We start from the raw sequence: 25,208 nt of genomic DNA on the forward strand, positions 1-25,208 counted from the left end.
ATCACTGCACGCTAAAAAGAAACTGTAGCTGCATATGTCAAAAAAGCATTTATTTAATTTTAATTCTCAAGACTTAAAAAATATTCGCTGAATTTTTTTTTAAGCATAAAAACACTTTCCGTAGCCGGGAATCGAACTCGTAAACTCTGCATAGGGAGGCAGCATTGCTGATGACCAAGCTAATATTTGACACAAGTGCTGGACGGTGGATGAGTTTAAAAACTTTCCCGGTGTTTGACATTCAATAATTTCTATTGTTAAGGGTTTAAAATAGGGAAAGGAAAACTGTATTTTTTAATAGCGAGTCCCTGGAAAAACTCACTATTTATAATATCGCTGAAATAAAAATGAATTGGGAAACTGCAGTCAGTCGACTCGTGTCCTCCAAATCCTCTACCGACGTAAATAACATTTCCTCTGGATTAATCAGCCTCCTCTCTACATGATCCTCTATGAATGAACATGTCATTTTGGTTTCTGAGTGGTGAAAACGTGACGTCTCTAATGTGAATGTTCTCTAAATGTTCATGAGGAACTCATATTTGAACATCTTTCACTTTAAAAAGGGGCGGAGACCGCAGAGAACTCTAAGTTTCCTGAAGAAAACCTGCTACCGACCAGGTTTCGTTCACAGACTCAGTTACCATAGTGATTGATTCTGAGTTCATCCTAACCCGCTTCTTGGAACGGGCTTGGTTTGACCCACTTTCTCGGGTTTGAGTTATCTCTCTTTCTGGAACCGAAAACTCGGAGTTTTGGTGAATTTGGAGTTCACGAACTCAGAGTTCCAACAAAACCTGCTTCTTGGAACGGGCCCCTGGTGTTACATATATATTGTGTGAATGAATGACAGCATAAGAGGGTAAAATGGGAGAAACTCCAGGAGCCCTGTATGCTCATTTTTTATGCATGCAAGCATATCCACAGATTGTTTCACACTGATTTAATTTCTCGCATCACGTTGCTCTCCATCTCTGCTGCACCTCCACTCTCACAATTTAATCCCAGGTCTGAGGGAAGGAGCTACCTGAGGTGCTTTAGCTTAGTTGAAATTGCATTTGTACCGACTTGAAAAGGCAAGTCCATCCCCAGCGTGGAACTGAAGACTAGCTAGAGTTGACAGCTGTCAAGCATTCATTTTCATACCAACTCTCTGGAGGTTGGACATTTGCAGCTCATTTAAGGAATCCTTGTTTGAGGGAGATGCCGTCCCCTCTATGCTTAGTCTCGTACACTCAAGATTCATCCAAGCTTTTAGAAAATGGGATCTTACCATCAGAAACGGTTAACTTAGATATTTAAATACCTAGTTTTCATCTTTAACTTCATTCAATCAACAAAAGTCATAATAGATCTCAGTTTCATTTATTACGTCCAGTACTGGATTTTTATTCTTTGATGATTTAAGCATACAAAAGACAAACAATCATCAATATTTGAAGTAAAACAATGAGCAAAAAATGTTTTTAAATGTTTTAAAGTTGGAAAAGTACAGAGACACACCAGAAGGGAAATTCTGTTAGATGCCAGTTTTTAGACGCTCACTTGCTTACTGATGCTCAAAACACTTCAAGTAGTTTGCAGGAAAACCAATCTTTAAAAGCAAAACAGAAATTAAAGAGAGCTCAGTGCTTTTGTACCACACTGTGGATGATTTAAAATCGTTTAGAAATCTGGGAATATTAGAATCAATTTTCTAACAATGTCCTTTATGTTTTTAAATAGTATTTGCAGAACTTGCTATGACTTCTGAAACTCCTGCTCTAATCATCTTTTGAACTATCGTTAAAGTGTTCCCAATGGTCTGTTTGTTATATATATGTTTTTAATTTTTAGCCAAAATCAAAACATTTGTGTCATTTTCAATAACATAGTTTCTGCAGCAGCAGGAGTTCATTACAAATTCACCTCTGTTCACATGATCTCCTGCTAGCTTACAGCCCTTCACTGCCCCAAGCTAACATTACCAGTTCAAGATATTGTCAACCAATAACAGCTATCCAGATGACCAGTTTGGATCCAGATTCCAGCTCAGATGAGGAAAACAAAAATGTTAATGGATCTGTTTATCTGCTAGTAGATGATCTGTAAAATCTGTAAAAGCACAAACCATTATCTTGTGTGCGTGTTTGTCTGTATGCGTGCGCGCGCACGTGTGTGTGCCTGATGCATGTTTGTGTACACATGCGTGTGTGTGCGTGCATATGGGTATCTACGGGTGTCTATGTGTGTGTGTGTGTGTGTGTGTGTGAGTGTTGACAGATAACCAATGAACAAGAAACAGCTGTGATGATGGCAAATTGAAATCAGGTGCAAAAAACAAACACTGAACTGCAAGGCCAAAACAGAAGGAAGACAAAGGAACTTCTGGCAAAATCATGGAGAACAATATGGAAGAAATTACTTTTACAAGGTTTTAATATTTTGTATTTTAAAAATGTCCTTTAGTTTTTTTTTCTAAACAAGCTTATATTGTCTTTAATGATTTCAAGACATGGAGCCTGAAGCTAATTTGAACCAGAATAGCCAAAATTGATGCATTTCAATGTCAAACATGACAGACGTGTTGTAACAACAACTCCTGCATGTCAACAGAGCCAGAGAGATGTATTCACAGACTATGTTGGGTTTGTGAAACTCCCCAACAGCTGTAGGCTTTCATAAAAACCATTTTCTCCAAATTTCAGTGATGTGACAAAAGTAAAAAAAAAAAATGTGTCAACGGACTTCTACTGAAGTGATGCTTTCACTGCATCTTATAGCAGGTCAGTGGTGGCATTTTAATAACAGCACTAACCTCATCTCAGTACTCATGCTAACACAGAGTGGTGCTCATTAAAAGGGTATTTAGCCCCTGCACCCCTCCTCTCAGGGGCCCGTGTTGCTTGGACACAGCGATGGTTGCTGCAGGAATGAAGACTTCTGCTTCATGACCTGAAGGTCAAAGGATGACACAAAAAGTCTCTGTGAGGTCAGAGGAGATGGGAGCAATGATCTTGTCAGTATGAATCAAAGGTCCTCATCCCTGATTCCCCCCACCTTCAGTGCACCCCCATCTCAGCTCAGTGGTCAAAGTATCAGAGGTGAAGTCTGCACAGTAGGACTGTAGACGTGTTACTACACACTTTATCCACGTTTCTCAGACAGACATGAACATTTTCACACTTTTCCTCTCTTGATTAAACTCTCCAAATTCAATAGAAAAATAAGTCTAGTATGAAGATTTACACAATGAAGATTTATGTACATTTTGCAAATTGAATGTATTCTGTACAGGAGATGCAGCACAGAGATTGATTTAGGTCAATAGCCAATCAGGACGCAGAACACAGTGTACTGTAAAAACACAAAAAAACATGGGAAAGTTCACTGAAAAACTTTGAAACAGTGAGACTGCAAAAGGTGAACTGCAATATAGAAGGTAAGAGTCCTTGTTTTGCAAGTCACAGGTAGCCTAAGTCTCAGGTCATGGGGTCAAAGCAGGAAAGTCCTGAGTCAAGTCCAAGTCCCAAAGTCTGACCTGGTTTAACTTTCAAAGCATGTTCCAGTATTTTTTTATGTACAGCCAAAAAACCTGTTGAAAGTTGCGTAGCTACGCGTGAACATAAGAGTTTTGAACATGGAAGCCCTAAACCCACGTGCATGAGCCTTTACACAGGCTTTGTATTGGAAGTGGGCGCTTGAGCACATGTTGCCAAGGGTGCTATGAACGTAGCTTAACAAACCCCAGTTTACTGTGTTTGCAAAGTAACAATGATAGTGAGTTTACAGACTCCTGGATTTAACTTTGCAGTTATCAGTTACTAAGCTAGTGTTAGCTTTCATCCAGAGCTTATCTCAAGTGTCTGAGAAAGTTGATCGTTGTTGAGTCTCTGTCTGGGATCTTCAAACCACATGTTGTCCAAACTGTAATAAAAGCTTTTTGTTGACATCCTCGGGAATTTTTAGCATACAGAAACCGCCGCCTTGTTTGACATATCGTCTTTATCAGTTGTCGAGCATTGTCACTGGTAGGATGGTGTTGGATCAAAAAAACGAGGATCTAATTTGATGGGATGTTATCCCAACAGCCCGCACAGAAACACTCATACATAAGTCAAACAGAGGGGTCCATGTTAACACACTTTACAATCTTTGGTGGTTGCTGAAAGTGGTAAGTTTTTAACTAGTCAAGCTAGTCAAAAGGCTCTAGTGAGAGTAAAGTCACACTTTAATTAAAGTCCACGTCAAGTTGCAAGTCTTTTTATTTGTTGTCAAGTCCAGTCTGAAGTGATCAAAGTCATGTGACTGGAGTCCACATCTCTGCTGCACTTATTTGAGCCCTAGAAAAGTGCTGCTGGATAATACAGAATCTGAAAAAGCTGTTTCCTGTTCAGGTGGCATCTGAAAAGAAACACATGCACACACCCTGGGCCCTGCAAAAACACAAAACAGCCTTGGTCTTTGACACTAAATTACACCAGCTGGCTTCATCAATCCCTTCTAACTACTAGAGAGTGTACATTGAAATGAGTACAGTAATAAGACATCTAACCTTAAGTTATCTGTATACCAATGGGCAATGAGTTATCAAGGATCACTGAAACCAGCAAACTACAAAATGCTGTAAAATAGTCCTGAAATGGTTGCTGCTGGCAACGCCAAAGGCATTACATTATTCACTTTAGAATGTAGTAATAACAAATTTCAGATGAATTTAAGAGCACCAAATAATGTCTTTGCTGCTTTCTGGTGCTTAATATCTGTCAAATATGCAAACATAATCCTTTATTTATTTATTTATTAACTATGGCTTTTTCATGGCATCCAGTTTGCAAAAGAATTGAAAGTATATTGATTATCATTATGATTATTTTTTAAAGAACAGTTGATAATCCTGAATTTAAAACAGACTAAAGTTGTATGGTCTGAAGTAAAGCTGAAGATGTTAGTGGTCTGCTGCCAACAACCAAAAGCTGTCAAAAGGGATGGTGTCTGACGTCTGCCTTTTACATTCCCATTGAGATGGGTCCTACACATTTATTGAGACGGATGAGATATAAGAATAATAATCATAATACATTTTATTTATCAGGCACCTTTCATGAAACTCAAGGTCACCGAACAAGGTTAAAAGCATAAATATAAAAACACTGGTGTTGTGTTAATCTTAAAAGTTTTTTTTTTTTTTTAAAGACAGATGTATTGCAGTCATGAAGAGTAGACCAGTCTGAAAAGATGGGTTAGCGGCTGGAAATGAAGAGAGGGAGTGAGTCCATAGTCGTGAGGTCAGGTGGGAGGGAGTTCCAGAGTTGTGGGGCAGAGTGACTGAATGCCCTCCTCCCCATGGTGACAAGGCGGGCGGTGGGGATGACGATATGAGATAAAAGAGCCACAACTTTTTACGCCATCCTTCATAAAGAGAAAACCAAAGACGTTACAAGTGAGCTCTGGCTCTCATCCCAATTTTCATCTTCTTGTAGTCACTGCTAACATTTAGCTGGACCAAAAGAAGTCTCCATACCATCCACTTAATCATTTTCAGGAAAAAGGTCCACCCTGATGGCATCGAGACCAGAGGAGCCTCTTCAGACCGTTGAGCGGATGCGTTGGATTAAAACTAATTTTCTTTGTTTCATTCAAATCATTTGAGCCTTTGTCCTCTTCCCACATTTCAGTTCATCTTAAAAAATACTCTACAAGTAGTGGAGTAAAAGTAAATGAAAGAGTCTCATTTTTTTTTATTTCACTGCTCAGCTCTGAATGCCTCTATTAGGGCTTGACACAAAGTACTTTTTACTGCAGCTGTTTGTTTGACACCAACTCATTACTTCTGCAGAGATGAACAACAGAATCCTTAAGAAATTCAGGAACAATAAAACATCTGAAGCTGGAACATGGTTTGCGTTTTGACTTTCACTACAAGCTGAAGAAGGAAACTGCTAGTCTGGATGAAATAATGTTTTTACCAGAAAGTGTTTGACTCCTTTGGCAGTAGGTGGACCTGGGCTCTCCATGGATGAAATCTTCATTGATCGGAAGATAGACGGGAAGGGGAAATCTTAGCAGCCAGAGTGAGCTGACTATGGTAGCGCTTCACATGATCGATTGAAATGATGTGTCTTGAAGGCACAAGAGCGCTCCAATAAATCCTCCATCCTTCCCTGCACGCGGTGATGTGTGTCTGTGATTCCTCTGCATGATCAAAGCTGGAAGACTCTGCGGTGCTGGAAAGATGAGCTGAAATTTAAGGGGGTTTGGGGCCTGCAGGATAGGTATTTGTTTCCCTTTTCCATCAAAAGTGTGGTGCTTTTATCAAGAAGACAGGGTTCTTTTTCCTGCTCAGGTAATATTCCTCTTCCACAAACAAAACATGTGCTTGTGTGCAGATGTGCTCTGTTTTCATGTATTCTTGAAGTATCTTTTCCACTTCTAAAAGTCAAAGCCTTTTGTCTTTAAGTGCAGTCAAACCTTCCTGTTCAAAGTGTTATTCAGCAAAATCCCAGCCACAATCCCTCTAAATCTGACTCCTCTTCAATTCCAAGCATTCCCTCCAGAAGCTAACAGCTTAACAAATAATGTGCAGTTCAAAGTCTGAAGAGTTCATAAACTATTACAGAGGAAATTTGAATAAGAAATGTTTGGTTAAGCCCAGATAATTACTATTGCTTTGAGTTCAGATCCGGAATGGGTGTTACAACCAATAGATTAGTTGCCAGTATTTGCATTATGCAGACTCTACAGAGAAAGCAAAGAACTATGGGAAATGAAAAAGACATTATTCTGCTGTGTGAGTTCCCATGATTTTCATTGGGTTTAAAAGCTGTGCAGTTTTGTTTGTCATTAAGCAAATGTAAAGATGAAGTCTTTATAAGACTAGTATCTCTTAATCTGTCTGAAACTATACAGACAGTGGTGTTCACTGGATGACATGAGTACTATCAGAACATCAAAGTAAAGTTTTCTCACCAAACCATCACAGTCTTGTCTTGGCATTGCCTTAATGTTTTTAAACTTTTCTGACTGATTGAAGTAAATAAATAAAAAAATGTCTGAGACAAAATCAAGGCACAAGAATGTGATTGTTTTTAGAGATTTCTATCATATGTTTTGAACTCATTTAAGAATGTATGTACTTTTACAGCTGTGGAACTCATTCAAGGAATTTGAAAATAGTATTTATATTATATAAACAATATTATTATATATGATTTATTTTTGGAAAGCTCCCTCTCTGCTGCTAACAATAGCAGACCAGTGACACTGAAGCCCTGGCAGTGTTTAATCCCTAAATGTGTACAGGGGAGTTCTTTCTCATCTAACAAGAGTTTACGTGGCATTTGTTTTATCCAATTATGTTCAAATTACAAGGTAAATTTACTAAAAATATCCATATTTATTTATATTATATATTTATATTGTTATTTTTTTATATTTACATTATATTTATTTATTTAGTTCCAAGCAGTCAAGCGATGAAATACAAAGTCTTAAGAATGTAAATGAATGCAGGAGTCTTATAGAAGACTAACGCCCAATCTGAATTCTTTCCTTTCTCCTTCCCCTTCATTTAACCCTCCAAACGGAGAGTTATGAAAAATGGTGTCTCAGAATTCAAACGGCACGCCATTTAGCTAGCATTAGCACAGAGCTTCCAGCGCTCAAATATGCATAACAACATCGGTTTTATAACTTTAAAAAGGTCATGCTACAACAAAAAGTCATGACTTACATTTAAATATAAACGTCTGTGGTTCAGAGAACACCCACGAGAGGAAAAGCGCATCTCCTCCACGCTACAGCACAACGTGTTTTACCCTCACGATGGATGACTGTATCCCTCTGATTGGAGGGTGGGATTTTAAAAAAATATTTCGGACAACACTTCCACTACAAAGGCCCTTTCATATGGAGGGGTAGAGAGGAGGGAAGAATTCAGATTGAGCCAAACAATACAGTTTTTGGAAATATTTGTCATTTTTAGAATAAAAACCCTATTTAAGACAACAATATCAAAAAAAAAAGTGTATAAAGTTAGCTTTTTATCCTTAAAGGAAATAATTAATGAGCAAACGAGATGATGGTCACAATCTTTCCCTGTGAACATTCTTACATGGTACCTGAGATCAGAGTCATGCCCCCAAATACCACCCTCTGACAGAAGCATCCTCCCTGAGTGACACTCTCCTGCTTTTAAAGGCCAGTCATTTCAGCGTCAGTCTTGTGAGATAAAGATGACCATTAAAGTATTATTGTTCTGTTTTGTGCAGCAGTAGGATTAGTGGGAAGAGATTAATGTGGAGAAGAGGACATAATGCAAAACTGCAGCACTCTCCTTGTCCTTTCTCCTCTGCTCTAATTCCACTCCCAGATCTGTTAGATGTGCTCTGGCGATGCCCAGGGGCTCCGACCCGCTAAGGTTAAACACAGTAAGAGAATAGGCCATTAAAGACAGAATCACATCTCTCCACAATTATAATTGTACCTTAAATGGATTTAGGAAAGATGTTTTGCTTTTTATGTCATGCTCGTCTTGAAAAAAATTAGGAGAAAAAATGACCATCTTGAAATGCATGAAAAACAAAATGTTTCAGATCTAATTCTACTGTTGATGGATGCAGCGCGTCAGTATTTCCATTGTTCGTTTTTCTTCTGTGTTTAAAACCTGAAGACAGGTGTGTGCGGGTCTGTGTGTAATCAGTTTGCAGCTGGAGGGGCTTCGCTTGTTGCAGCATCCACTGCGCTGATGAAGCTCCGTTACGCTGCTCAGGCACGTGTGCATTGAAGTGATTAATCTCTGAAGCTGGGCTTTGCTCTCCTCCGTCTGCTTTGTCTTTGCTGTGCAGAGAGGCCGGCTCCATCCCTGTAGCGTTTCATGACTGCAGTTGTGGGTAAAACGAGAAGTGAAGTGTGCTGGAGGAGTGTTTGCTTACCCCAGATCTGCTGCTCTGCAGTTTCCTCGTCACCCTCACACACTTTCACTCAACACAGATTGATCAAGTCACATCTGATCTACCTGTCTCCCGTTTTTACTCAGAAGTTTCTAAAACAGCAGCTCAACATGTTAAATAATCCTGTTACAGATTTCAGGTGTGCATGCTTCATGGTTCCTTCTCTGGTCAATTACCCCCGCCCCCTTACTACCCTCCAAATTCATTGCTGCTCATGTAAAGGTAATTGCAATAAACACAAAACAAGTCGTGTCTTCTTTGACTTTGTCATCGTAGAAAGAAATTGTCAAGTCACAAAGATTAATAAGGTTTCCATGGTAACGGCGGACTGCTTTAGCCTTACCTTTTACCAACCGCATCACAAAGAGAGCAGGCTGCACCAAGCAAAACGTTTCTTTGGCCGTCATCTCTGGGATGTGGATGGAAAGGTTTTTTTCCTTAAATGGGACTCAGAGTGTGATGTTTGGCTTACACATAAAATCTTAGATATTTCAGTCATCTTAATGGTTTAATTCTGCATTTAACTTTGTTTTTTAATCATTACAAAACTTTATAGAAATAAAATATTAGCAAAAAGCAGTTTGATGAGTCAATTGGAGAATATCTCACCAATTTATATTCACATCACTATTCATCCTTAATTACAACCCAAGAAGGTCTGCAGACCTTGCATTTTTATTCTCCTGCTCTTAAAATAAAGAAGAAATGCTTCCAACCAATGCTGGGATGCACAGGTCATAGCTAAGTTCATTTGATGCAACAGTCAGACATGGAAAAGTTAAGACATTTAGTGTCAGAGGTTAAAATCCCTGTGGGATTGAACTAATATCAGGCTGGTGGACTAAAAGTGAGATACCAGTGATGAACAAGAGGTTCCACCTGGCTGTGGCTGTCTGAACAAAAATAATCTAGGCAAAAGATCATCTAGGTATATAAATGAAACTGACTTGCTTACTAGGTAAAAGTGGTGAAACCTGAGCTCCAGCTGAACATGCATTGAATACATTTTACAGGAAATCAGTCTGAACACAGAGGAAAGGACCCTACGGCGAGATCCAAAGTCATGACTCTGCTTCACCTCAGGCGGTGCTTGAACACCCACTTTGTGTGATAGCCAACTGTTATTGCTGCACCAAATGACTGCCCATTAATCCTCTGTGTCTCCCTGCAGCTGAATCAAACGGGATAGGTGTGAGCACGAGAGACAAACGGAAACATGGCCTAGATAATGAGCTTCCCGACACTTTCTTCACTAAAGTATATCCCAGTAAAAAGGATCTTAAAACCAGAAAAATTCTAGCTAACCGTTATCACAATTCACATGTCATAGCCCTGCGATGGACTAGCAAACAGTCCAGGTGTACTCCAGCCTCGCCCAACAGTAGCTGGATAGGCTCCAGCATCCCAGTGAACCCAAAACAGGATTAAGCAGGTGTAGAGGTTTTGGTTTCAAGATGTCACCAAGAAAAGCATTTTTTTCTTCTCAAGATAATGAAAGCATGAGTTGTGGATTAGACTTCTTGAACCAAACACAGGATTTCCATTCACACAGTTTGACACTGAAGCTCTGCTCATGCCCTCCTGAACAACTCCAATCATTTTTATCTTCTGGATATTGTTTTCTTTTAAAGCACAAAAAGAAAACATAAATATTACTAGGTAGAGGAAAATGTCTCAAAACACAGTTTCATTGCAATTCACATTGAAAGACAAATTCTTTATTATGCTTATTACTTTCTTAAAGACTTAACCCATTTTGACAGATAACTAGGTTTTTGGTTTAAAATATTAAAAATGACGTGTCTTTGGCTCCAAAGTCCCACTCATTTTCATTCTCATTGTCACGTTACTTTGATTTCAGTGCCATACAGTGCAGACAGCATGTATTTGTCAGCATGGGTCAACAGGCTTTCCATCTTTTTTAGGTATTTTTGGACCAAGTTTAGATTCTTGGATGCTCAGATTGGCTTTAATTAGCTCTTAACTTGAGTACTTTATTTGATATTTTAGCAAACCAAACTTAAGTCTTTGCACCAAAATAGTAGTTGGATGTTATAACAAAATGCCCCTGTCCCCTACCACCACTTCATTTATTTATTCCAGACACTATAGATCAGTGGTCCCCAACCTTTTTCAGGCCATGGACTGGTTTAAATTAGAAAATATTTTTATGGACTGGTCCGAACAGAGGCAAAGATGACATTTTTAAGATTCCAGTTTTCCAAATGCATTTTATTGTTTGTTTTATGTTGTTAACTTTGGGCTACTAGCTTAGCAATCCAGTTTGCCATTTTAAGTTCTGTGACCAAGACGGATGTGAAGAGAATGCTGATGTTTTTCAAAATAAAACTTTGCTCAGAATCAGAAAATAAACTCAACGGAAATAATCTAAGTTAGTGCATGTATTTCTATTTTCTGTCTGCGGCCCAGTATTAAGAGACCCACGGACCGGTACCGGCCCACGGGTTGTGGACGACTGCTACAGATGACATCATTGTATTGTAATCATGCAATAATGCTCAAACTGACATACTGTAGGTTAGGCTGTGATTACATGCATCAGTCAGTTACCAGCTCTAATGTTATACATGTAGGCATTCTCCGTTCCTTTAGTCCATATGGACGAAAGGTTTCTTTTAGAAACCAGTAGGATAAAAACATGAAAGTAAAAAAAACGCATTGTGTTCTCATAATGCAAACTATTCATACAAAGTAATAGTCAGTGTGCATACAATTGATAATATCAACTTTAATGAACAGTTTGAATGATTATTCGGAATTTAACAAAAAAGTATAGTAAAATTATTTTATTTTAAAAATTATTACGATCTTCAAAAAAATCACCTTGACTGATACTTTAAGGTCAAATTGCTTGTGGACGTCCAGATGAGGTCAGCGTTCGACAGACTCAGAATGACCTCCAGCATGGGTTTATGACCAACAGATACAAAATAGACACGATGTGTGCGTCAATCAGGCGTTTAGTGGAATTGAATTGAAGTCTGCAAAATTTTCTTGCACCCATAATGAATTCCCTAGTTTGCACTCCGCCATGACGTTTCAGTCAATCAATATCCTCTATCTCTCCCAGCCTCTCGTCGGCTTTTTTTGTGTCACAGCTTGAATCAAAGCTGTCTGAAGAAAGAGACGATGACATCTCAAACACAGCGCAGCCTCACCAAAGAGCCTGTTTCCCTGCGTCGACTCTGCTCTAATGCCCCCTCTCAGCCTAACCAACAGAAAAAAAATAATAAACCGAAGACAGACTCCTGTTGGCATGGTAACTCGCCGACTGTCCTTAATTTGTCTTGATAAGCCCTCCTGAAAAGAAGAAAAGAGCGGTAAAGATGATTCATCTCTTACATGCAAAAACTTTTTTAGAAAGACGTCTTTGTTTATGGTATTCTTCTCAAATATCACCTGTTTTTAAAGTGCAAAAAAAGAATCCTCTCTTTTTGATCCCAGGAGGAAGCGACCTGCTGATTTCTCTGTCATTGCGCCTCAGGCCACGACTGTGTCAACAGGACTGCCTATGATTACAAACCAAATTATGCAAATCTCCCTTTGTGCTTGTCAGCAGTTCTTTCCAGCTTGGAGGGGGTGTGTGGTGGGGGCACTGTGAGCTGGTCTTTGAGTAAAATTAGCCTTGATCATAGGTCATTTTCTAGTTGCTATTTCCAGAGATGAAAATGTGCCACGCTTCCTTCATGCTTACCATGTGTGAACCCTGAAACACCGGAGGTGTCGTCAGTGACGCTTAAACACAAAATCCTTAACATACTGTAATTTATCAACCATTAACACCATAATTCCAGCAGATTCTGATGTGTTTCAGAATCCACTGGAAATACGTTGATTGTGTGAACAATAAATTACACATAAAAATTACAATAAATCTAAGAACATAAACACTGGAGCTCTGGTGTTAAAGGGTTAAAGAGAAGCAACAGCATCTATGCTAAAAGATGGTCTCCATAGCGCAGCAGGTCAAACACTGATGTTGTGTTTTGCCCTGCAGGCTGATTTGCAGCTTTGCACATCTATCAGAAAAGGCTGTGCATCACACAATGAGTATGAGAGAAATGGATCTTTTTAAAATAAGAAACGGCTGCCGACATTCACCTGTGTGCTTTCTGTGAAGAAAGGAATAAGTGGGGAAAAAACAGGGGAGGAAAATGATCCCGAGGCAAGAGAGGGTGGTGGTGGTGGTGGAGGGGGGGATGATTGCGGTTTCTACGGCTACAGCATGCTGCCCTCTTAGAAGGGGAGGGGCTGCAGGGGGAAGGTCATGCAGCTGAGGCACAACCAGCCAAATGAAATCTAAAGTGAAAGTTCCCCGGTGACATTGAGGTGGAGGAAATGTAGCTGTTCAGGCTGCTCAGGAGGAACACAGATTATTTCTTGAAATGGGACCTTGCGCATGTTGTGGCTTACAGCACACCCCCTGGGTTGTAAATCCCTTTGATATGCCACATAAAAGAGGATAAAAGATGTAGATGGAGATGAGGATGCAACTCTAAAAGATAAGATTTCGTCTTTGTGAGCTGTGTGTTTCAAAAACATCTCCCCAGGAGATGGAGGTGAGGACGCTCTTTGAGAGAAGTCCTGTTAAAAAAGCACACGTGCTCCATGTTTAGCCCCCCCCCCAACTGTCATCCAGACCTAAATCTGCAGCTCAGGCGCTGATGTCTGGGTCCTCTGATGTCTTGGAAACAAGGCGGCCAAGTTAGGTTGCTCGGAGAAAGGAAATGATGCAAGATAAGTTTCAAGGCAAAGATGGTCTTTGTTTTGTCCTCCCCCCACAGACTGCAGGATGAAAATCAATAGCCTTTCAAGGATGTGTCGATGCAGAAACAAATAGCAAAACAAAGCTAAAACTGTAAAATCACGGCTGGCTCCTTGTGCCGACGTTAACCCCCAAGAATCGTGTTCATTCCTGGACAAATGGATCAAAATAGCAGTTTTCTCACAATAAAACTTCCCCACTAACTTTACCATGGGGCTTATGGTCTGACTCTGCAGCTTCAGCCTGCGATATATGTCAAAGTAAAGGCCCGGGGGCCGGATCTCCAGATCATTTTATATTAATATTATTAACGGCCCGTTATGGAAAATAAAATATTGAAAGTTATTTAAGATTTAGGTTGATTTATTCTAGAATAATATTCCTGCCTGTTTTTATTCTGTAAAAATTTTAAAAGTTTGACCAGTTTTGTTTTTTTCTGTATTCAATAAATGTTTGTCCTGTTTAGCCCCCAACCTACTGTGTGTTTTGAATTTTGGCCCCCTGTGTGACTGAGTTTGACACCCCTGCTCCACGGGCCCACAGTCATCTTGGGGCGAAGGCTGCCTCCCTCTGAGGTTTCAGGGCAGATCTTTTCACCCTGGAGGGTGACGTGATGGAACGCTCTGAACTGAATTCATTAGGATTATGATGATCGTTTTTATGATGAGCATGCATCATCACCACCCTCATCATTAGCACTGGCCTCCATCACAGGAACCAGCTAAATGAATATGAGGATCAGAGTTTAATAGGAGTTTTTCTTGTTCCACTGCAAAAACGTTTTTTCTGTTGTGGTTCATGCTGATGAAGGTCAAAGGGTTAACTTTCTTTAACATAATGTAATCAGCATCTCCTGTTTGGTTTCTTCTTTAGTTTTAGGTTTGAGATAGTACATGAAGGGCTCTGTCTGTCAGATCAGATGATGAGGGATCTTGTGTTTGTGTTCTTTGATTACACTGCTGAACAACAAGTGTCTGAATCAAAGTGTCTGCAGTTGTCTGGAGTTCATACACTTTCAGGACAGGTTGTATAATGGTGTGTCTGGGGTCAGAGGAGATCAGAGAGCAGGATCTTGAATCCTGTGGTGGGATTTGGAGAGAAAGCATCCTGGATTGTTTGGGTGTGTTTTTTTCCTCCCCTGCTGCCACAGCATTAGAAATCAGTTTAGCTCCACCTGTGTTCAAAGATAGCGAGTGCACGCTTCCGTTACCACGCCATTCCCCCCTCCTGGGACCGTACCTGTCTCCTGATGTTGTCGGTTTCGTCTTCCTCTTTTGCCCCTTTTCTTTGGCTCTTCGTTAATTGGTCGTTGGGATAAGGATGAAGTGGAATCGGTTGTCTCTTTAAATCAAACTGCATTGCTGATGTGCCCTCGAGCTGAATTGGTAGGAACCATTTCCACCTCTGCGGCAGGGAGCCGGACCACAGAGGCTCAGTCAGAGCGTTCAAACGTGGCTCTCGTTCCCTTGGCCACTTGAGATGTGTGCTTTCCTGCGCTCCCGCGGGTGACAGAGACTAGACTTTATTTTCAATAAACCCTTGTGTTTTTCCTTACTTTCCTTCCTTCATTTGTCGTTATTTCCCCCTTTTTTGTTGCATCCGCAGAACTCCGTGGCTGTCGCCTCCATCCATTTCCCGCTGGCTGGTGCGCCTGTCTCCTCCTCTGCGCTCCAATCTGTTGATAACTCCACTTGCAGGCTGCAGTTCATTGTGTTTCGCAATGGGAAACTCTTCCCGTGCACAGGGAATTCTTCCAACCTGGCAGACGACGGGAAGCGGAGAAGCGTTTCCACACCAGTTGCTTTCACCAAATTAGGTAAGAGGAAATCCATTTTACCATCATGCGATGTGATGTCTGCCCACGCGCCTCGCGCGCTCACGCATAGACACGCAGCCACCGCAGCCCCACTTGTGTGCAACATGTGATCACGCGCGTTTGTTGGTGAAATAAAGCCTTGTGAGCAGAGCCTCATCCCGCCCCGTGTCGCTGCCTGATCTGATGTGACATAAAAGTTGAGTGCGCCACTTGTGACTCTTGTGTTGTGCATGGAGCTTGCGCGCACAGCTGTGCCATGGCGCCAGCGCACTCGCCCCTGAACGTGCTGCCTTTCTTGCAGATGGGTGCAGCCGGGGGAGCGGCGTGCACTCCGTTACCATCGCTCTCAGGCACTTCGCTTTGGGTGTAGACCCCACTGCAGCCTACTGGGATTTTGACCTGCTGGATGGACACGGGGGCTGGAGGGCAGAGGGCTGCCACATAACGGGCTCGGGCGGAAGCACCACCACTATCCACTGCAGCCACCAGAGTAACTTTGCTGTGCTGATGGTGAGTAATCTGCTGCTACACTCCCTCATTTCACCATGACCTCACCTTCCGTGTCTCCCACTACTCAGGGCCCGTTACGGATTAAATGCACATTTTTGCCATGGAATAGCAGGAGTCACGTGTTCTGAGGAGCAGATCATGCAGGGACCTTTAAAGGCTTCGTTTATTGTTGCTACTCAGTAGAGGGAAGGGATTAGTTGGCTTCGGATTGGCTTCGGAAGCGAGGATCCGCGGAGATGGAAGCGATGCTGGAGAGAAGGAGCGCCGTGCGCCTCCACGCGCCAGCCAGGTGCTAATTGGTTGCAACCGTCGCCGAGCAGAAATGCTGGACTTGTGAAGCTCGGCGCCGCTCGTCTGCCTCCGCAAGTTGATGTCGATGCCGCCGGTGATGCCTGCCCCCCCACCACGCACCCGACCGCAACTTGATTGCACGAGGAGAACCCAAAAAAGCGCAATGACAACGCAGCTCCCGGTGGCTCCGTGAGCCGCTGTGCCTGCTCTCCCTCTTTTCTTCTTCTTCTTATTTTTCTTTGGATGAGAAGAAAACCTCCGGATGTTTACCGAGGAGTGGGAGCCGATTAACTGGGAGGTCAGTCGGCAGAGCCGCATGGAGAGTGTCGTGTTGTCGCATCTCAGAGTTGGCTTTTCTTCCATATTTCGCGGAGCCGCTGATCAGTTCTTTTGTGAGGCTCGAAAAAAGCCGCATAGGAGCCGTAAAACCGCACAAAGTGCGCGTGTGGGGGCTGTAGAGAACGCAAAGCTGATGGCAGATGGGGAGCAGATGTCAGGCTGTCATTTTGCATGCGTATTTCTGTCAACCACCGGCCGGAGGATGCGCGCCGTCACCGGGCGCCTTTAGAATCAACATGATCGGCGTTTTCTCTCAAATCCATGTTTGCTGTGCTGACGATCTGAGGCAGACAGAGGCACGTCACCGCGATGGCGGGAAGCCTCTAGCGCGGATGACCACAGCAGCTCTGCTCGTGGGAGCCTTGGCGGCTGCTAATGCAGTCACCACACCCGCCCGGTCTCCGCAGTGCCCGACAAAACGACCCTTATTTACACACTCGTGACATCATTTCTGCCGCCGGTTCCGCTCAGCCCGCCTCAGACCCTCAGTCCACCTCCAAACCTGTTGCCTGATCCTCTCCATGTCAAACTGCGAGGGATTTCCAATGTCCAAATGCGAGCAGACCAGCCGTCATAAATGAACAGAGCTAAGGATGAATAGAAAGCAGGAGACAGAAAGTTCCAGAGATGTCTTTTGTGGATTCAGAGGTTAGGGGTGAATATACAGCCTTTAAAATGGAATATAAACGTGTCCTTGTGTGTCCTTTCTACACCAACAAGATTGGATTGACTGAAAGTTTTCATGCTTTATTCAGAGATTTAATAATTCAACAAAGATGTCTTTGGAGAAATATTGATGGATTTTAGAGGTCAAGTACAAAACAAGATGTTCCCAAATACATTGCATCTAATACTCTGAAAGTGTATCATTTTAGTGTGGTGAGTCACAGCCTGAAGCTGCCTGAGGACTGAGGCTGCATGGAAAAGTGTCCTAATGAGAAATCTTTTGAGCCGTGCAGAATGATTCCAGTGCTACAGATCACTGTTAGAGTAGAAGTTAACAGGTGTGTCCTTCTGCTTACTCACGTAACAGTATCACCGTTTGGATTTTTGTTTTTAAATCCGCTGTATCATGCGTTCTGTCTTAAGGAGATAATCTGGTCTGATTTAGCTGTTTCAACAATCCACTGATTGTTCTGAAGGCGTGAGCTCCATGACAGATTTCCTGTTTTCCTAAAACTAAGTTTCTAGCTGTTGGGAAGGTTCAGCACCCGGGACAGTTCCCAAACAGTTTCCCATTTCCCTCCTTCTGTCCTGCCTCCTCTCCCCCATCTGCCTGTCTGAAGGGAGGGCTGACTCATTCAGTTACAGCAATGCAGCCTCATGATCCGTCTTCATCACCGTGACAAGCCTCAATTCCATACTCCAGCCACGTTTCAGAGCCTTTTAAAAGGAACATCTTCTACATGCAGCCACAGTCTCTGCTGCATGCTGTGTCAGAGGTCTGGATTGCTGTTTATTTTACTGTCACAGCGATGGAAGAGGTCCTGCATGTCTCTGCTGCATTGCTCCATCCTGTTTAATATGCAGGAGCAGACCTTTAGAGTGAAAGACACACATGGTGTGGGTGGCTCGCCTTTGTTCAAATCCAATCATAACCAAGGCCCTGCGGCCACGGCCCAATGAGAGACAAGCTGTATTCCTACACACTTTTGTGAATATAATGAATTTGTGACGCAGAGAGGCTTCATGGAAGCTGGAGGAGTCTCTGGTCAAACAGGTGACCTGTTGAGTCCTGTTGGTAACGTCAGATGATGGCTGGCTCGGATTGTTGCGGTTTCTTCTACAGAGATGTGAAGTTTGCAGCCAGCATGTCAAAGCTGACAGAACAACCAGGTGTTTGATAAAAAGCTTGTGTGTTAGATATTATATTGGTGTGGAGCCTGTTTGATTTTCCCAGCCTTGCATTGTTGGTGCATGAATTTAGTCTCCCTATCCTTCTCTGGGCTGCTTCAGTAAACTCAGGGTTGTAGTCATTCATGTTTGGACAGCTCTCTTGAGGTCTCACCACAGTGTTTCATTCTGTTTGAAGTGAAGACTAACTGAACTGAACTGTTGCAACATCATTGTTTGTAGATGTTCTGATGCATATTTGTTGCTGTGCTTTGAGTCTGACTGGCTCACTCTTAGCTAACCTTTAACTGTTGGACAGATGGGTGTTTGTCAGACATTAAACATTTTGGTGCTCTGAGTAATTTAAGGTCAACTCAGTGATTCTTCTTCAAACTATTTATCCTCCAAACACCAAAGTCTTTTCTTTATAAACCTCTGCTGTGTTGGAAAAATAATTTTAAGGCATGTGAAGCAACAGCTGCTTCTGAAGGACATAAAGTCCCACTCTGATCATGTTTTGATCTTTTTCCCCAGTGTTGCCAGTGGTCTTTTATTACTGTTTAGCCAAAATAAAAAAAGAAAAGCAAAAGTTGTAATTTTTTTGGACATAGTTTCTGCAGAGCAGCATTGGTTCATCAGACACACACCTAAGAGGTTGTGGACAGGACTGGTGGAGCAGAAGTAAGCCTCTGCTTATTTCCCATGATGCCTTTGTTTACTCTTTCTCCCTCTAGCTTATAGCCCCTCACAACCCCAAGCTAACATTAGTGGTGCATAAAGATGTCGACCAATATCTGAGCTATCCAGTTGAACATTTTTGAGACAGACACCAGCTCGTAAGAGGAAAACAAAGACGTACATGGATCTATTTGTCTGTATAAGGATACATCAGAATGGAGCAGGGAGCTTGTGGCCCACCCATTGCATTTTCTAGGTCGCAAATGATAGCTTTTGTAAAGAGTATTTTTTCATCTGCTCCGGATTCACAATGATCCAAATAAGAAAAATGCTCAGAAATATAGAAAAATGCTAAAAGAACATGTTAAAAACACCAAAAATACAATTTTCATTGCACTGTGTCTTTAAACAAGATATGGTCGGGTAAGTAAGGGGAGACTAGGGGATACACAGGAGTGGACTTTTCATTTTTTCCCCAAAAATTGTGTGTTTCAATTTCAACTAACCTTAAAAGAACTGCAGCACACACCCTTGAACTAGCAGCTCCTCTCTACGAGCCTCCACTGGCCCGGATAACTTAATGATCCACACCATCTGTACAGGTGCTTTTAACTATAACTGCTTGTCATCATTCAGACAAAGAAGGACAGGTCACTCCACCTCAGATCTCTGGACAGGTGTACTGCAGCTGCTGCATCAGAGTCTAGAGCCTGATGCTGGCCTGCAAAGTGGTCACCTTAACCCTCGCGCTCTCTTATGGGGTCCAGATGACCCCACCCTTACATTGATGTGTGATCCCACCCTTGACAAATGTGGACACGGACACCAGTGAAGATAAAAAAATTCTTGAAATAACAGTTCGCTGTGCTGTCTCGTGGGGTCCAGATGACCCCACTTTTAATGTAAACATGCCTAGGATAGCAGGACCTTTCTACCTGAACTCCCTCATCCAACCTTCCTCATTCTCACTTGCTCAGAATATTTACTGTTCAGCTCTGCACAGCACCCTGATTCTCTGAGTAAAATTTTAATCCACTTAAAAATGACAAAGCCTCCCCATGTACCCTTTGACATTTCTGGCTGCAGGGATGTTTTTCTCAAATGAACTTCAAATGTGCTACTCTTACTCAGGTTTTGCTTCTTTGATACATCATCTATCAGTCTGTGAATGTCCAGTAAATGTTGATGTCAAATATTCAGCCCTATAAAGGGAAAGCAGTGTGGATGGATGGCATTTGTGTTTACAAATACAATCATCATTTGCTGAATGTAAATATTTGCCTGGTAATCTAAAGTTATGGGCTGTTTTTCTGATGCTGTCTTTTAATTGTGTAACAGATGAGCCAAAATCCTGTCATGAGATGACAGTAAAGCAGCTTTATCAATTCCTGTTTCAGAAACACACAGACAATGCACACAAGGTCTGATTTAAACCTGGAACATGTATGTTTTCTTCTACTCATTTACTTAATATACGTTGCTGCTGCCAATGAGACAACCTAGCTTTCTGTGATGGCCCACAGGCGGACCCCAGCTCCAACATGGGTCACTTTTTCCTCTCAGACTGTGGACATTCCTGTCAGACATTTTCATCGTAAGGAGCTGTGGTGTTCCTGGAGAGATGAAGGGATTGGCGATGACGGCGATGACCTGTTCAGATATCTGTGGTGTTTCACAGCATTACGTTGGGATTTGGAAGTGGTGTTCACTGAAAGGATCATCAATAAGAGATGACACACTGTGATATGTAGAGGTGGAGCTTAGTGGTTGTGTTTGATGATAGTATATTGTAAAAGAGACGAATAGGATCATGGAGTATATCATTTAAAGCCTCATTCAGCTGCTCCCTTGAGGGATCTCTACAGTGAATCGTCTACCTCTCTCTGATTCTGTCTTCTGTATCTCCTTCACTCACATCAACCAGCCTGACGTCCTCCTTGAGTGTTCCTTTCTTTACTTGACCAGCAATAGTGCATTTTCCTCCAGCACCATGAAGGTGAGCAGCTCTCCAGGTGTTGTAACCTGAGCCACAATTGATCTGGGATGAAAAGTCTGTTTGAGATTTGCATGATTGATTGGCTGTAGTTTGACTTCCTGACTCAAGCCTCTGCATTCACCTGGACTTTGGACCAATGCTTAAAAGCAATGGATTGTGCCCCCTTGTGGCTGTATTTATTTTGAAGATATAATTAATATTAGTATTTCTCCTTGAGGTTGGAGTTAAAGAACACAATACATCTTTACGAAAAGATCAATAATTAATGTCATCTTTCAAAAAAGAAAGTCAATTACAGTATACAGAAAGGTAATGGGGTCATGGCAAGCAGAAAGAAACAATTCCAGTAAGAAATAACCCTAATATTAATACTTCAGCAAAGAATACTTAAGCACTATCAAAAAAATAAAATAATAATTCTCAAGATAGGGAATTATTCATTAAACAAAAAAGCACAATTGTTCCAGTGTTTCGTGCCTTGTGTGTATCAATCTTTTTAAGATGTTCATGAAATTGACAGAACTTTATCATAAAACCTTCAAATCTGGGAGTTGTTTTTCTTACTCTACATTCATGTATGTCAAATTTCGATTGGAAGAGTAACACATTTATACTACTTTCAATCTTTTTATCAACCGAGTTAAAATATGTGGGAATTTGTTCAACATGTATTCTTATATTATTGTTTAATTTAGAATTTATAAAATGTTCTAACTGGATCAAGAATTCAAGAGAGAATGTACAGTGGTAGAAAAGGTGAAGAACCGATTCATGGAAAGCATTACAGAAAGTAGTTATTTTCAATATCTGAGAATTTGAAGTTAAGCTTTAATTTGTAATTGTATTTGTTAATTTCTGACTTTGCTTCCTTCTTTATAAACACTTGTGTCTCCTAAATGATTGGACAGTTGCATCTTTTAGACATAGTACGCAGTGGTTTTGAAAAGTAAAATTCTTATAAAAATATGTTTTGGTTCTGTTAGATTATTTTACTTGGTGAAATTCATGTCCATCTTTTGTCAAGTTTGAAGCCTGACTGCTAACTGTTAACTGTTAACTTAAGGTGGCACTGTTTTATGGTTATATGATAGTGGTGTAATGTTTCATTTTATCACTGATTTGATGCATAATTTGTTGTTGACGATATGATTCATAGTCAGTTTTGGTCCATTTTATATGATCCAATAAACATCAAATTTTCTGATGTTGCTTGAAGCCAAAGTTTGATTTCAAAGCTACACTAACTATTTTCCCTTTCCAAGCTCCCACCTCTCACCACACTTGTACAGCTGGCAGACCCCCATCAAGTGGACATCCATGTGTCTGTACAGCCCGCTGCTGAATGAGTCAGGCCAGCGTGTGTGTGGTATGAGTTAAGGTTTGGCTTTGGTTAACATTTATGAATTCACCCTTTTGCAGTTTCACTGCATAAATTTAAATGTAATGTTTGTCGGGGAGACTGTAATGCATGCACACTGCTGTTATCCCTTCACCGCAGCATGTCTTCATGTTGCTCCGGCTCTGACTTAAACTGCGTTTGCTTACTACACTGCAGGTTTGCAGTGGTGGGGAAAAGAAAGGGGTCTGGCTTACAATCAGAACAGATTGCTGCTGGCAAAGAATCTGACGTGTGAGGCAGATTATTTTCTCTCTGACTAATGAGTTTAGAGCGCACTGACTGCTATTTGTCCCAGACATCAACCGTTTGGTACTGCCATTGATGGAAAAAGACATCAATGATTGTTGGTATCTTTTCCTGATAATCTGCATCAGAGGTTTTTTGAATGCTTGTTTGCCCCTCATTATGCCTAAACACAAACTACACTGCTGGAACTTATTGTTGTTAAAATTATGCATGCTTCTCAACAAAAAGTGTGAAATATTATAATAATGCTGCTGTGGAGCAGAAGAGCTTGTTGTAACAACCGCTTCAAGAGAAAGGTGGTAGGCCATCCAGTGGTCTTTTGGTTTGGATATTATTCAAACACAGTTGCATATTAATTGACAAACAAAATGGTATTGGATTTATTTATGGGCAAACTGCCGAAAATTCTGCCCAGTGAGAGAGGAAAATGCATGTGCAATTTGACTCTATTTCCAAGCCAAGGTTTTCAGCACAGACTTTCTCAGACACAAAACGAGCATCAGGAAGAGATTGAAATATTCTCTCTTCATCTGCTGCACTTTTTATGATTAGTCACAAATGATTAAAACAAAAGCAGCACGACTAGTTCGCATGCGACAGTGGCCATCTGACATGTGATTCATCTCTTTGGACAGCGTTGGTGCAAGTCGTGCTGATCTAAAGACATTAAGGAAAAGAAAATGGAACTATTCTCATAATGATCCCCCCCCCCCACACACACACACTAATTTCACCAGCTGTTTGCCTATCAACACTGCGACCCTCTCTGAACCCCAGAGACTGTTTGGTAGAAATGAGGCCATGCTGTGTAAACAGACTGATTCTCAGTGTTGTTGTCTTTGTTTTTTCTCTGTTGGGTTTCTTTTGCCAAATGCCTTTCAGGTTCTGTGCATGATTGAAACTGGACCAGCTCCTTTGCACAATGATATTGAGATAAACTAAGATCCATTTGTTAATAGTTTGTGTGTTAAAATAGTTTCCTAGTAGCTCCATGACAACATTTAACAGCAGTAAGAAAGGGCAGCACTTCCTGTTTGAGGCTGGTTTAAGTAAAAGTAATTGTCTTGAAGACGTCTGTATCTCATATTGGGTTCCGTATGTTGGCATTTGCAGAGTGTGCACGGGTCAAGTATGTATGGACGATCTCGAAGAAGACAGTCCAGATGATGACTTATCTTCTTTTCCTTTTTAATTGCAGGAAAATGTACAGCAACTCTTCTCTATAAACATCTCTCTGAGAGAGTGTGGTTTTATACATATGTGTGGTTCTACCACAGAATAAAGAAAACAAGCAAAATAACAAATAAACCAAGTGCAATAATATGTATGATTCTGCATTATAGCAACAGGCTACATCTAGCATTGTATAACGTTCCAACAAAAACTAGATTAACTTATATAGTGAACAGAAAATGCCCACACCAATTAACAGATGTATCCTCTACAAAAAACATGACATTGGCTCACTGCTCTCATGGACGTACACTTGAGCTTATAAAACGGAACTGCTCTGAAACATTGCCTTTTTCCCACTCTGTTTACTTTTGTTTTCTATTTATCATTTTTTTATGCTCAAAAATGGCCACGCCCTCCAGAGGCCAACTTGAGAGCAACGCCTCAGTCCATCTTCAGAACGGTAATCAAAGCCTGGCCAATTAACCCCTGGTGCCTTGTTTGAGAAGAAAGTCAGTACTAGTAAAGCAAAATGTATGATTTCTGTCGATACCCAAAATCCAGATAGTTTGGAACATTTGTTGACCAGTGTAGGTTTTCACGATTTTAACCTTTGTCTTCATTTTGAAGATAAAATATAAACTCAAAATTCAATTTGGAATTCAACGTTTTATTTTTTCCTGCTGTTTGCTTTTTTTTTTTTTTTTAGAAAGATCGGGGTCTTGTTTGATCTACTTTGACAACAGTAAATCAGAAAACTGACCAATATCAGCTCTGTACAAACCATGCACCATGACATCTATAAGAACAGTCACTACCTTGAAAATATACGTTTTAGGTTTTAAATGCATTTTACTGTTCATTCCTCTCAATAAAGTACCTCAAAGCGGTATTTTGATCCGTTCATGCATTTAAGAGTAATCCTCTAAAACCTGCACTGTCTGCAGCAGCCCCTCCCATACCAACGAAAACTAGCGGGTGGTAATGTGCTGATGTAAGATCAATGCCAACAGCTCCCTCCAGGAAGAGTGTGCTCTGACAGCTCCGCCCCCAGACTAACACTAACACTCAATTTATCTCCTTATCTGTAAAAAAAACTTTCATTCTAAATGCAGAATATCGTTTATCTTCCAATTGTGTCTGTCTTCAATAAATTCCAGCTCAAACAGGTGTTAGTTACTTTTTCAACGGCTCTCCTTTAAGACCCCCCC

At 41.2% G+C, this 25,208-nt stretch overlaps 1 protein-coding gene across 1 annotated transcript in view; it reads left to right on the plus strand.

Annotated features, from left to right (window-relative positions):
• LOC112161972 (adhesion G protein-coupled receptor A3) overlaps positions 1 to 25,208 on the plus strand; it is a 212,821-nt gene that overhangs the window by 127,371 nt on the left and 60,242 nt on the right. Inside the window, exons 13-14 of the mRNA XM_024297552.2 lie at positions 15,322 to 15,532; positions 15,834 to 16,042. Coding sequence (XP_024153320.1) covers positions 15,322 to 15,532; positions 15,834 to 16,042 — 420 coding nt within the window. The remainder of the gene's footprint in view (positions 1 to 15,321; positions 15,533 to 15,833; positions 16,043 to 25,208) is intronic.

This window comes from Oryzias melastigma, linkage group LG15, assembly GCF_002922805.2.
Source record: "Oryzias melastigma strain HK-1 linkage group LG15, ASM292280v2, whole genome shotgun sequence".
Lineage (NCBI taxonomy): Eukaryota > Metazoa > Chordata > Actinopteri > Beloniformes > Adrianichthyidae > Oryzias > Oryzias melastigma.